Raw genomic sequence first — 12,693 nt, forward strand, 5'->3', positions numbered from 1 at the left:
GAGTTGATTAAAACAGCTGTTCCCAATGAACCAGGGTAATTAGGATGCTTTAAAACAGCTTGGACTATTTGGAATGGTATATAACTTTGGATTTTCCAATAGACTGTGACAGTTTGCAAATGGTATGAATAATTTTGGACATGACACTTTTTGTTCAAATGTAAATAAAAGATGACTAAAAATTTTTTCCACAATGATGCCTCTTGTACATCGTCTTATCTTCTGGGAGACGTCTGGGTCATAAAAGTTGAATAAAAGTAACTTTAAGTCAGAATTTGCCAGGGGTATGAATAATTTCGGGCTTGACCGTATATATAAGAATAATCGATTACCAAAATAATTGTTAGCCCTAGTAAAATATATTGTTTATGGTCTTGTTTCGCTTCAGAAATTCCGAGATTATCCAAACTCAGCCCACCTTTTATTTGAATATTTTATCTTATATAAACTTAACCTTATTTTAGTCTTATATAAACGTGCTTAGCAACAATTATAACTAAAGGGGCTTATTGTTTTCTTAAATGTGTGTTTCTGAATGCTCTTTAGCAAGGCGCCTTTTGTCTGACTTTGCATAGGGCTTTTTAGTAGAGAATTCTCTAAATGGGTTCTCACACTCCTTCTCAAATTAGTATTCGCTGTGTGATCGAGACCAGTGCTTGGTGTGTAACTTCCCTTGTTGTGTTTCACATAGAGAGTTTATAAGTAATCTCATAGAGATCATAATTGGCAACATGATTTATCACCACTTTATTTGATGTTTATTTTCTTAGTACACTGTTCTTCATCTCTTGGTTTACTAGGATTTTAGTTCAACTTTGAAGTGTTCTTTTTTTTAATTTAGGCCAAAGTGACTTAATCAGAAATGTGGATCTGTAATATGTTAAAAAGCATTCCTGAAATAGCTATGAACTTCATTACACATTCCTGCCTTAATCTGCTATTAGCACTGCCAGGTCCAAACCTGATTTTCAGCCAAACCGCAGTACTCTGAGCCATATGCTAAATGCATTAAACTGAGAACCAGACTGTGTCTTGTAGCTTCAACTGCCTTCTGATTGTATTCATTCATTGATTATATTTTCAGTAGGGATGCATACCTAATGATTCTGGGCAGTTTTGGCTTGCTCTGTCACTTCAGAGTAAAAGGACAGGGCTAACTTGATCCCACTTCATCTCTGCCGTGTGTGAATGCAGGTCCTCTGTGTGAAATCCAGATGGTTGTAAGGAAAGGATAGTTGAAGGAGGTAAAAAAATTGCCGCCTTTATTGAATCAAACCCAGCCATTTCCTGTGCCTGAGTCTGCACTCCGCTCCACACTCTCCATATAAGGCAATGGTATTTGCATGAGGGAACGGCCTGCCATGTCAGTATGGATCTAAGACTGGCGCTGCTGACATTTTTCAACTGCTGTAGGATTACAGTGGGGAAATGATCTGTTACAGTATTTTCTGGCAAGGATTTTGCAAGGAGAACAATGGGTTTTTCTCTCCTCCTTTTTATGAATGAAGCATTTCTTCTTTCTGTGATGTGTTTTTGTGTATTTGTACATTTTCTAAAACTGCCACACTTGTATTAAATGGGTAAAATGAAGCACAGAACATCATCTGTGTTCATATGTGATGCCAACCAGACCCAGTAGGATGGATGGTGTTACTGTAGCCTCCCTCATTAGTAGTATACTGTATATAATACACTCTCCAGATGTGCCATTCACTAGTATGGAGAATCACATTACACTGACCACACAGCTGCTCCTTAGTCAATTAATGCAATGAATTAGTATAATTTATCATGCAGTCATTTGGATTACTTGATTATGCTTGGTGAGTAGCACCATCAGATGATTCTGCGTTATCCATAGCAATGCAGTATGTTATGGTGCATTCTCATGACAGTAAGATCATATTCACGAGTTGTTGAAATGTATGATTTTTTTTTCATTTAACATAAATCTTGCTAACGTGCATGTACAAAATATGATGGTGTTGTACACTTACGCTAGAATATATAATGATTTATTTTACAGCACCCTGATAAATTTAATAAAAACATAAAGCAGAAACACACCTGATGCACATTTTTTATTTATTTTTGTGTAGAAGTTGTATTTTTAGTAGTAAAGGTTTTTACACATTTATGACTTACTTACTATTACAACATAAAAATTAGGAATTATGATTAAAGTTATAATTCCAAGATAAAAGAGACGAAATTATGAGAAAAAAATCTTTAAATTATGATTTACTTATGTCATAAGTAGAAGATAAAAAGTTTAAATTATGACTATAAATTATGTATAAATTATTAATATAAATTGACTAATTTTGACTTTTTGTCATAATTCTGACTTTTTAACTCCTAATTATGACTTAAATCATATTTTTGACTTATTTTTTGATTTAGTCATAATTTAAATTTATCTCATAATTTCGACTTTATAAGTCAATTTCTATTCAGTAAGTCATAATTTCGACTTTTTATCTCATAATTATGATTTAAATGTCATAGTTTTGACTTTTTAAATTGAAATTATGACTTAAGTCATAATTAGAAGATAAAAAGTTTAAATTATAAGTCTTACTACTTACGACTTTATTATTATTATTATTATTATTGTAAATTATTATTATAAATTGACAATTTCGACTTTTATGTCATAATTTTGACTTTTTATGTCATAATTTCAATTTGTTGATGTCAAAGTTTCGACTTTTTAAAACATCATTTTTTTGTGTGTGTGGCGGAAATGGCCTTCCATACAATGGAGACTTGCTATAAGCAAAATTATTTGAACAGACCTTACAATTTGTAAAAATTGCTAAATGCAAACTTCCTAGGAGGGCTCACTATTCTCATGTCCCATGCTTTCTTATTTTATACTAACCTGAATAGCGCCATCTTGCATCGTTGTTATCGTGTTACTGTAGACTTTGGTTTGATATTACTGTACTGTTGTTGCAGTGTTATTCTCATATTTTTGGTCAGAAGTTGCACACTAAGCTGCAGAATCAGTCAGTCAGATGGTTATTGCAAAAAAAGCCCCTTAACACAGATATGGGGGTTTCATGCCTTTACAAGGCTGTCATCTTCCCGCTGCTTCTAGTAGTAAGCATTAATGTAAAGTTGTTGGGGTTGAGATATTTTATTGCCTGGTTATTTTAAATCCTGATTGATGTCTTCCCAGGGAGTTTGGGATTTTGACCTTGCACGGTGCAGATGGGTATCGTTTTTGTCATGGTGTAAATAATGCCTGCTGTTCCTGGGTGAACCACAGCACAAGCATAGTGAACTTTAGCCTCCCATGTTTCCGGTGTTCCTTTACCAAACGGAACATTTTCATCCCTAAATAAGTCTAGTGGGACCAACTATAGCTCTTTAAAAGCTGAGATGCTGTTTTCTCTCTTTCTTGACTTTGTGTGGTCTATGTCTATAGGCAGTAGGTGTGGTCCTTGTCTTTTTGAAAAGATTTCTCCTGAAAGAAGAGTAAAAAAACTCTCTTGTGCCAGTAAATTTCACAAATGATTACTAAGAATCAGCAAACAACACATTGAATTGAACATGACATTTCAGAGTAGAAAATGACTGATCGTTTTGGTAGATAAGCCTCTTATTCCCCGGCTGGGATCATGTAGAGCTCTTTGAAGCTGCATTGAAACTGCAGTTTGGACCTACAACCCCTGACCACCTTTGAAGTCCACTAAATAGAGAAAAATCCTAAAATGTTTTCCTTAAAACTTCTTTGTGACTGAAGAAAGAAAGACATGAACATCTTGAATGACATTGGGGTGAGTAAATTATCAGAAAATTTTCATTCTGGAAGTGACCTTCTTCAAATATCGTGTTCAAAATAGCATCCTGTTTTCGCAGTTCTTTATGAAGCCCTACTTTGGCTCGTAGTTGATGAGGAACATGTGCTGGGAATGAAGACGTTCATCTTCTTTCCAGGTGTTTATGTGTCCCATGGTGTGACAGTGATGTGAACTCAAACATTGTGAAAGGGTTCAGTAGAATTAGAAAAACAGTCGCATGACAAAGAACTCCCTCTCTCTGTAATATATGCAAAGTAAACTAAACAAAACAGTCTGTAAAAGGTCTGAAAGAAGTGTTTACTGTTTTGTTTAAAACACTGCCTTCCTCCTCTAATTGTTTTTGAGCCAGCTCCACTTCTAATAATGTTCAGGTGAGGGTTCTTATTGTTGTCATGGTGTTGAGCGTTTATTGTGCTTCTTTATTTTCCTGTAATTTACCTCGGACTTGTACTGCGCTCGTTTACGACGGCAAGTTAATTAGTCCTTCAAGGGACGGGAAAAAATCTTCCATACTTGGTCTGCTTCTGCTTTCTTGCGCCGTTAGATTTTTCAGACTTTGGAATGTACAATTTAGAGAATGTTAAATGTCTTTCCAGTTTACCTCATATTATTGTCATGGCATTCCTTAGCTTGGGAAAATTGCTGTAAGAAAAGAATAGACAAATGTGGCCTTCAAATCAGACTAATGCACTAATGATTGAACATTACAGAGGAAAATGTTTAAAACAGCAGTGCGTTTGGATCATGTGCTCTCCAAGCGGTACGCTCACTGTCTGTGTCTGTCTGGCTCACGTTCTGTATCGGCCCTCTTTTCTTGAGTCACACTCTTTGTATCCTTCTCTTTTGGTGTCCTGTCAAATGCACTTGAGGCTTGAGTAAGGGTCTGGTTCCTCACGGTTCATCGTGACCTCAGAACGGTAGCCAGAAGCCATTGACTCACGTCCCATGATGAATGACCCAAGCTCTCCAGAGACACACCCGCTGCAAAAACAGCACCGGAGCGGAAGCAGAATGGGAAGGGAGGTAAAAGAGGGAGACAAGGGAGAAGAGGAGGAATGGTGAGAACATCAGGCGAAGATCAAAAGAAGTGTTTGTAGTGCTCAGAGAGCTTTAGGGAGACTCCTGACCATGCACTTTTCATCGGTTTAGAAAAACAAAATCAACATCTGCTGCGGTGAAAAAGAGCTAGCTGAGTTAAATGTGCCGCAGGCGGTGGATTGGACGCGGTCATTTTGCTGACTGGACTGTTTGCTCACGTTAACTGTTGTCAGCAATGTACTGTGTTTATCAGCATTCATGACAGAATGAGATTCAGTATGAAGGTGTAATGTCTATATCACTGGTGGCTTTATATTGATTGCAAAATATTGTTTCTGAACAGGTTTCTCAATTAATTCCTAACACCTATCTACCTCTGTACAGCCAAACAGGTAGTTTGATCCAATATGGCTCTCACAATACCCTAAATATCTGACTCTGGTCCACAAAACCAGTCTTAGTAGCACGGATATATTTGTGGCAATAGCCAAAAATACATTGTATGGGTCAAAATGGTCAATATTTCTTTTATGCCAAAAATCATTAGGATATTAAGTAAAGATCATGTTCCATGAAGCTATTTTGTAAATTTTCTACTGTAAATAGGTCAAAACTTAATTTTTGGTTAGTAATATGCATTGGTAAGAACTTAGTTTGGACAACTTTAAAGGTAATTTTCTCAGTATTTAGTTTTTTTTAGCACATTAAGATTTCAGATTTTGATTAGTTATATCTTGGCCAAATATTGTCCAATCCTAACAAACCATACATCAATGGAAAGCTTATTTATGACATATAAATCTCAAAACATTTGACTATGACTGGTTTTGTTGTCTATGGCCACATATGGCAATATTAGTACAATGCAGTATCACAATATTAAGTAGTAGTTCTGGTCCTAGTTGCAGTTTAATTGTAGTATTATATACGTACAACTGTGCTATTTGAAGAAGTTTATTTTTACATTTTCAGTTTTCATTTTAGTTTGCTTTAGTTTTATTTGCTTTTATCATTTATAAGTCTTAATAATAATATATTTATTTAGCTTTAATAAATTTCAATTTCAATTATTTAATTTATATTTATTTAATTTAATTTATGTTTATTTAGCTTTAATACATTTTAAGTTAAATTTAAAAAAAATTGTATCTTCTAATTTGTTAAAAGTTCAAGTACTATTTATAATTTAAGTTTTTCATCTAATATTTAAAATTTGTATTACTTGAAACACGATAGACCCTTCGTAAAGAGCTTGATTGACTGGAGATTTGACCAGTCATAATGCGGAATCTGACATTTTGTCCAACAAACAAATCAAACAGGACTCAGTAGATTAACTTCCGTGAACTTAAACTTGAAGCATCGTGTGTATTGAGGTCTTTCTGCGGTTGAAATAAAATACGTTCTGATGTTCATTCATGTTTATTTCATGCTTTCAGTAAATATGAAAAGACAATCGGTTCACGTGTCGTTTGAACTAGAGGCAATACAGTAATCTGTCATGACATTAAAAAAAAATTCAAACAACAAATACCATTTTGTTGCTCTTTAATGTCAATTTGAAAGCTAAGACCTTGTTTCATACCAGAAACAAACTCCTCTGTCTTGTCTGTGGGCGTGTTGTCAGTTTCTTCTTTGCTCTGTGATGTATTTTTCACTGTGTGAGAATATGATGTGTAGTATGAGAGCGTCATTGTTTGTCGGACATATCAGTTGTAACTAAGGGGGGGGGGTGTTTTAGTTAACAATAACAATGCTGCTTTTTAGTGATTTTTTTTATTTTTATTTTATTTTTTCAGCAGGGTTATGATAATACTTATTGAAAGTATGTTTAGTGACAGTTTAATCCTAAGTACCACGTGGCTTGCTACTGTTAGTATGCCATGCTACACTACCACCCAGCTCATACAAACAGTACAATGTTTCAAAAGGTCAACAGAGCTGCGGTGTTTACTCTCTTCTTGGAACTCAACCTTACAGTTGTCTCTGTACATCAGAGTCATTGAGAGAATGTATTTTGGCATTCAAAATATGATGCTGTCTTTAAGAAGAAATGTAGTTATGGAGTGTCTAGTACTGTGTTTGGATATGCTGATGCAGTTTCTGCCAGGTAGGCTGCTAAACAAAAGCTATGGGTGTGTATACAGTCTAACGAGAGTTTCTTGTTTGTGTTTGCTTTCACAGGGGAGCCGGGGACACTACCGGTACCACTGGCAAAGCCACAATGTCAAGCAGAGTGGTGTGGATGATATGGTGCTGCTCTCCAAGATCAATGAGGACGCCATTGTGGAAAACCTCAAGAAGAGATACATGGATGACTTCATTTTTGTATCCTTGCCAAGCTGTAAATACATCATAAATATCAATCTGATACAAATCTTGCCTTAAATAGGGATTTCTTTTAGATGGATGTTTTCCTGTGGCTCACTAGAAAACTCTTCTTGGACTTCATCCACTTGAGTACCGATTAAATCTTGATTGGTTTGATTTCGACCAAGGGCTCACTAAACACTGACGAAAGTTATTCTTGAACTCATTGGTACAAATTCCAAATCCATGTTGTCCTATTTTCCCACAGTAGCAGGGACTGTTTTTGATCAAAGCCGTGTGTGCGATTCTGAGAGCTTTGTAACAGCAGATTGTCGAAGGCAGCCAAAGAATGCTGGTTTACCTCTCTTCTATATGAACCCAATGTACTTGGCAGAGTTCATGTCGAATTCATCACACATTACTGGCACTAAAAATGACCGTTTTGATACCGAACCATTTCTTGATGAAAACCTCCTCTGCAGTGTATTTCTGTTTTCTGCCCTTATTAGGTTCACAGAGTCTTAGCAGACTCTGGCCATTTTGCTCCCAAATCAGTCCTGTGATTGTGGTCAAAAAATAGAAACAACACCAAAGTGTTCCAGTCAGCAGCATATGGAACTGAGGTCACAGTGCGCCAGGCTCAATACTTCCTTTATTTGCAGTGAGCAATTTACGGCCTGGCGGCCAAATAGCTCCAATCACTCACTGCCGGTTGTTGCCTTCCTTCTGCATTCAGAGAAGAGCAACAGCGTCTTAATAAGGCACTGAACGAAATAACCAAAATCTTCACTGCTGCCACATATAACTCTTGACTGATGTCACCAGTCCATTATTCACACTTGGCCCATTTTTCATCAGCCGGTCGAGCCAAAGTTTTATGAATAACCACTTGAGTATTAACAACCACAATGAGCAAAATGGTCCATGAAGTTTTCCTCTATTGTGAATGCTAAGCCTCTAATAGTTTTCAGAAAGAGAGTTTTCAATCAAATAGATTCACTGAGAATCACTTTTTGTACACATTTTGTAAAGAAATAGTTAAAGGGACAGTTCACCCAAAAAATTAACATTCTGTCATCGTTAAGTCACGCTCATGTCACTCCAAAACTGTATGACTTTCTTCTGCAGAATGCGAAATAAGATATTTTGATGAACATTTCCAACTTTTTTGTCCATACTGAAGGATCTAAGGATCCTCAAATGCAAACTGTGTGTGTTTTCAGGTCTCACAAATTCTTTGTTTTTTCAGCATTTTTGTGGATTTGAACAATGAGTTTGCGATCCATCTATGATTTTGAGATCCATTTAGGACAACTGAGGGACACATATGCAATTATTACAGAAGGTTCAAACGCTCACTGATGCTTCAGAAGGAAACACATTGCATTAAGAGCCAGGGGGTGAAAACTTTTTGAATTCAAAGATCAGGGTAAATTTCACTTATATTGTCTTTCGGGAAACATGTAAGTATCTTCTGAGGGGCAGTACTAAATGAAAAAATATGGTATTTAGGCAAAATAAGAAAAATGTACTCATCTTCATTCTGTTCAAAAGTTTACACCCCTGGCTCTTAATGCATAGTTTTTCCTTCTGAAGCCTCAGTTAGGGTTTGAATCATCTGTAATAGTTGCATATGAGTCCCTCAGTTGTCCACAGTGTGAAAAGATTGATCTCAAAATCATTGTCTTTGTTGGAAATGGTTCAAATACACAAAAAATGCTGAAAAACGAAAGAATTTGTGGGATTTTTCTAAAGAACAGTGGGCGGTTTAACTGTTCAGGACAAACAACTATCATTAAACAAAGGAAAACGCAGCTGTGGATTATTCATGTAAAAACACAGTATTAAGAATCAAGCATATGTAAACTTTTGAACAGGGTCATTATTTATAAATTCAACTACTTTCTTATGTGAACTATATGTAAACGCCTTTTATGTGAAATATCTTATTCAGGACAGCACTAAATAAAAAATAACATGCATTTTGTATGATCTATCTTATTTTGGTAAAATAATTAACATTTTGCAGACTCTGCAAGGTGTATGTAAACTTTTGACCTCAACTCTACTTTAGCGAAATTTGGACCCCATTCACTTCCATTATATATAGACAAAAAAAGCATTTTTTAAATATTATCTCTTGTGTTTGTAGAAGAAAGACCATACAGGTCATACAGGTAAGGAGTGGCATTAGGGAGAGTAAACAATTACAGAATTTTGATTTTGGGGTGAACTGTCCCTTTACTGCCATCTTTTAGCAGTCTTTTGAGCCTTGACCTTCGCCTGCAGACATACATTGGTCCTGTACTCATCTCAGTAAACCCTTTCAAACAAATGCCTTACTTTGGGGAGAAAGAAATCGAGATGTACCAAGGCGCAGTAAGTATTTCTTCATGGTTTACTGAACAACACAGCTCACATTTAGTTCCATAGGTTTAGTTTTCCCTGAGTGTTATGTAACTTGATTCATTACACACACTAATTAGGCTCAGTGATCTGTATCGAAACCGTCCTCATAAAGCTCTTTATGTAGTTCGATACCTAGCGGTTTCTGTAAACAGTAATTGCTCCTAGTAATGATTTTAATAGAAGGAGGTTTTTTTTGTGTGTAGGCGTGGTGCAAATGCTTTTAACAGCTGCATTCTTAGTCAGAAAAATAGCTGTGCAGACCTGCCTTACACATTAAAGCCACCTGGCTATACCGGCACAGAACAGCATGTACAGGTCTGTGTTCTTAACCACGCTTGGCCAGAGGTCTTGGCTCCTCATCAAGCTTCTAGTTCCTGTCAAATAATCATTAGCTTGTGGAGGCTACAGCAAAGACATTTTTTATTAATGTGAGCTCATGCCATTCTAAACATGAATTTTAATGTAAATTATAAAGTTAATCTGCTTTTCTCCATTTCTCCCTCTCTTCCAGGCTCAGTATGAGAACCCTCCTCATATCTACGCTTTAGCTGATAACATGTATAGAAACATGATGATTGATCGTGAGAACCAGTGTGTCATTATCAGGTGAGAGAACTTTCTAATGTTGACTCTGAACTTATCCTCTCTGAACATCAATCTGAATACTCACAGGAATCTTAATTCGTAATTCTCATAAATGGACAGTGTTGGGGAGTAACTAGTTACATATGAAATTATGGAATTTAATTACAAAATAAATGTAACTGTAATCTGTTACAGTTACAGAGAAAAAAATGAAACTACTTATGAAAATGTTAACCATTACAGAGGGGGTTACATCTGAATATTTTCACACACCTACAGATATGATTGATTTCTTTCCCGAATTGCATTGACTATGAGAGACAATTGTTTCAGGAGTTTAGGACACAGAATAGGGCACATGCTTATTCGATAACTCTTTTATTAGGGGTGCAAGCATGTAGAGCTGAAATCCTATTGTAATTGTAAGAATGACCAAGGGTCAACAATCTCCACGTAAAACTGATTGTGCAGACCAAACTGTAAATCGTAGAGACTTGAAACTTGGAGGGATGGTAGGACTCACAATGTTACTAAGGCTCACTCTAATTGGCCCGATGGGGGCACTACAGCGATCAAAAGTCTGAAATCGCTCATAACTCCTAAACTGCAGTCGCGCTGGACAAAACCGTAGATATGATTGTGAGAATTTTTGGGTATTTCTGATTTTTTGCAAAGCCTACTGTTGCAAACTAGTCCTAGGTTTTTTGCCTGATCAGAACCAAACCAGTGCAGAAAGATTCTCTGGAGGGAGAATATCAATAATTATAAAATAGTCGAACTTTCAACTCTCCGTCGCTAAGGTACGCCAAAACGTTTGAAATCAGCATGATAATTAGTTGCGAACGGTCCAAAGTGCCACATGTGTCTATAAGGAAATTTTGCATATATCAAAAAAACATGGCTGCCATTGGCAAATGAAGTTTGAGCACCTATTAGACATGGTTAATGGAGGCCGATCGAAACAATACTCGGTGGGCCTATTTGACTCGCGGCCCCCAAAGGTCTGTGAGAAATTTGAAAGAAATCGACCAATGGGGGGGGGGTTTAGCATGCATAGCTTTGCATGCTAAACAAGCATGCAAAGTTTTAAGGAGATCGTGCTTTATTTTTTAAAGATTTTTTCCAAAGCATTGTTAGATGCCAGTGTTGGATTTCAAAAACAGTATCATAGCAATTAAACTATATCTCATGATTTTAAAACTTCATTAAACCTAAATTATTATCATCTTAATTCAAGTGATGAAGGATTTTAAAATTCTGACAGGATTCAGTGGTTTAAATGTTTGGAAATTATTAGTTAAAAACAGTTTAGAAAAGTAATCAAAATGTAATCAGTTACATTACTTTAAGTAATCAAAATAATTACTACTTATTACCATTTACATAGGGTAACTTGTAATCTGTAACCTATTACATTTTCAAAGTAACCTTCCCAACAGCTGTTTATTAGGATTCTCAATTTCATTTTTTAACTGAAATGTGACCCTGGACCACAAAACCAGTCGTAAGTGTCAATATTTGGCCGAGATACAACTATTTGAAATTCTGGAATCTGAGCGTGCAATAAAATCAGAATATTGAGAAAATCGCCTTTAAATTTGTCCAAATGAAGATCTTAGCAATGCATATTACTAATCCAAAATTAAGTTTTGATGTATTATGGTTGGAAATTTACAAAATATCTTCATGGAATGTAATCTTTACTTAATATCCTAATGATTTTAGGCATAAAAGAAAAATTGATAATTTTGACCCAATGTATTTTTGGCTATTGTTACAAATATACCTGTGCTACTTAAGACTAGTTTTGTTGTCCATTATACTCTGATTACATTTTTTGAACGTGTTATTCTTTTATAATTATTTCTACTAAATTAGTATGTTAAAATGCACATTACTCACGTTCAGGTTCAGGTGTTTTCTCCAGTCTGTTTGTGTGTGACGTAGGAAGGGTGTGACATACAATTAGGTTTGGTATGAAATCAATGCAGACATTGCAATGGGAGAGTCACTGGGCTGTCAGAGTGAATAGGTCGTCAGTACTGTTTTGGTTGTACAGATAAGGGTGTTCGGTTAAAATACGGTTGAATAGAACAGATTCAACAAACCCAACAACCTCAGCGCTGCCATTTGAATGTGCATTTCTCTTACAATCTGTGAGAATATCTTTTCTCCCTTTTGATGAAACAACAATAGACAAAGTAATTTTATATCCTTTGGTCTTTATTTTGCATATTTTTTGGCCAGGATGTACAGGACACAAAGCACAAGAGCTTTTGTAACCTATGCTTCCTGCTTGAGCACAGGAAACTCACTTGTAAGGCCCTTAGAGGGACCATCTGCTACTGTAAATTGGAGGAAACTCCAATGAATAGTCGTTTGGCGATTGGTGTAATATTGCAGGGGGTTCTTCCTGTTGGAGACGGCAATCAGAAAGCTAAAGTCTGACTCACCTTAACCAAAACCAAGTCGATGAGTCAAGAAACAAGTTACTTGATTGGAGAGATACATGAGACATTATAGTTAATTTGTTCATTTAAGA

General features: G+C 35.9%; 1 protein-coding gene across 4 annotated transcripts in view; it reads left to right on the forward strand.

The window, feature by feature from the left end:
- The window catches only part of myo1ea (myosin IEa), a 65,347-nt gene that overhangs the window by 13,254 nt on the left and 39,400 nt on the right, over positions 1 to 12,693 (forward strand). For all 4 annotated transcript variants that reach the window (XM_073836199.1, XM_073836201.1, XM_073836202.1 and 1 more), the window contains exons 2-4: positions 7,032 to 7,175; positions 9,447 to 9,536; positions 10,078 to 10,172. In XM_073836199.1, coding sequence (XP_073692300.1) covers positions 7,032 to 7,175; positions 9,447 to 9,536; positions 10,078 to 10,172 — 329 coding nt within the window. The remainder of the gene's footprint in view (positions 1 to 7,031; positions 7,176 to 9,446; positions 9,537 to 10,077; positions 10,173 to 12,693) is intronic.

This window comes from Garra rufa, chromosome 3, assembly GCF_049309525.1.
Source record: "Garra rufa chromosome 3, GarRuf1.0, whole genome shotgun sequence".
Lineage (NCBI taxonomy): Eukaryota > Metazoa > Chordata > Actinopteri > Cypriniformes > Cyprinidae > Garra > Garra rufa.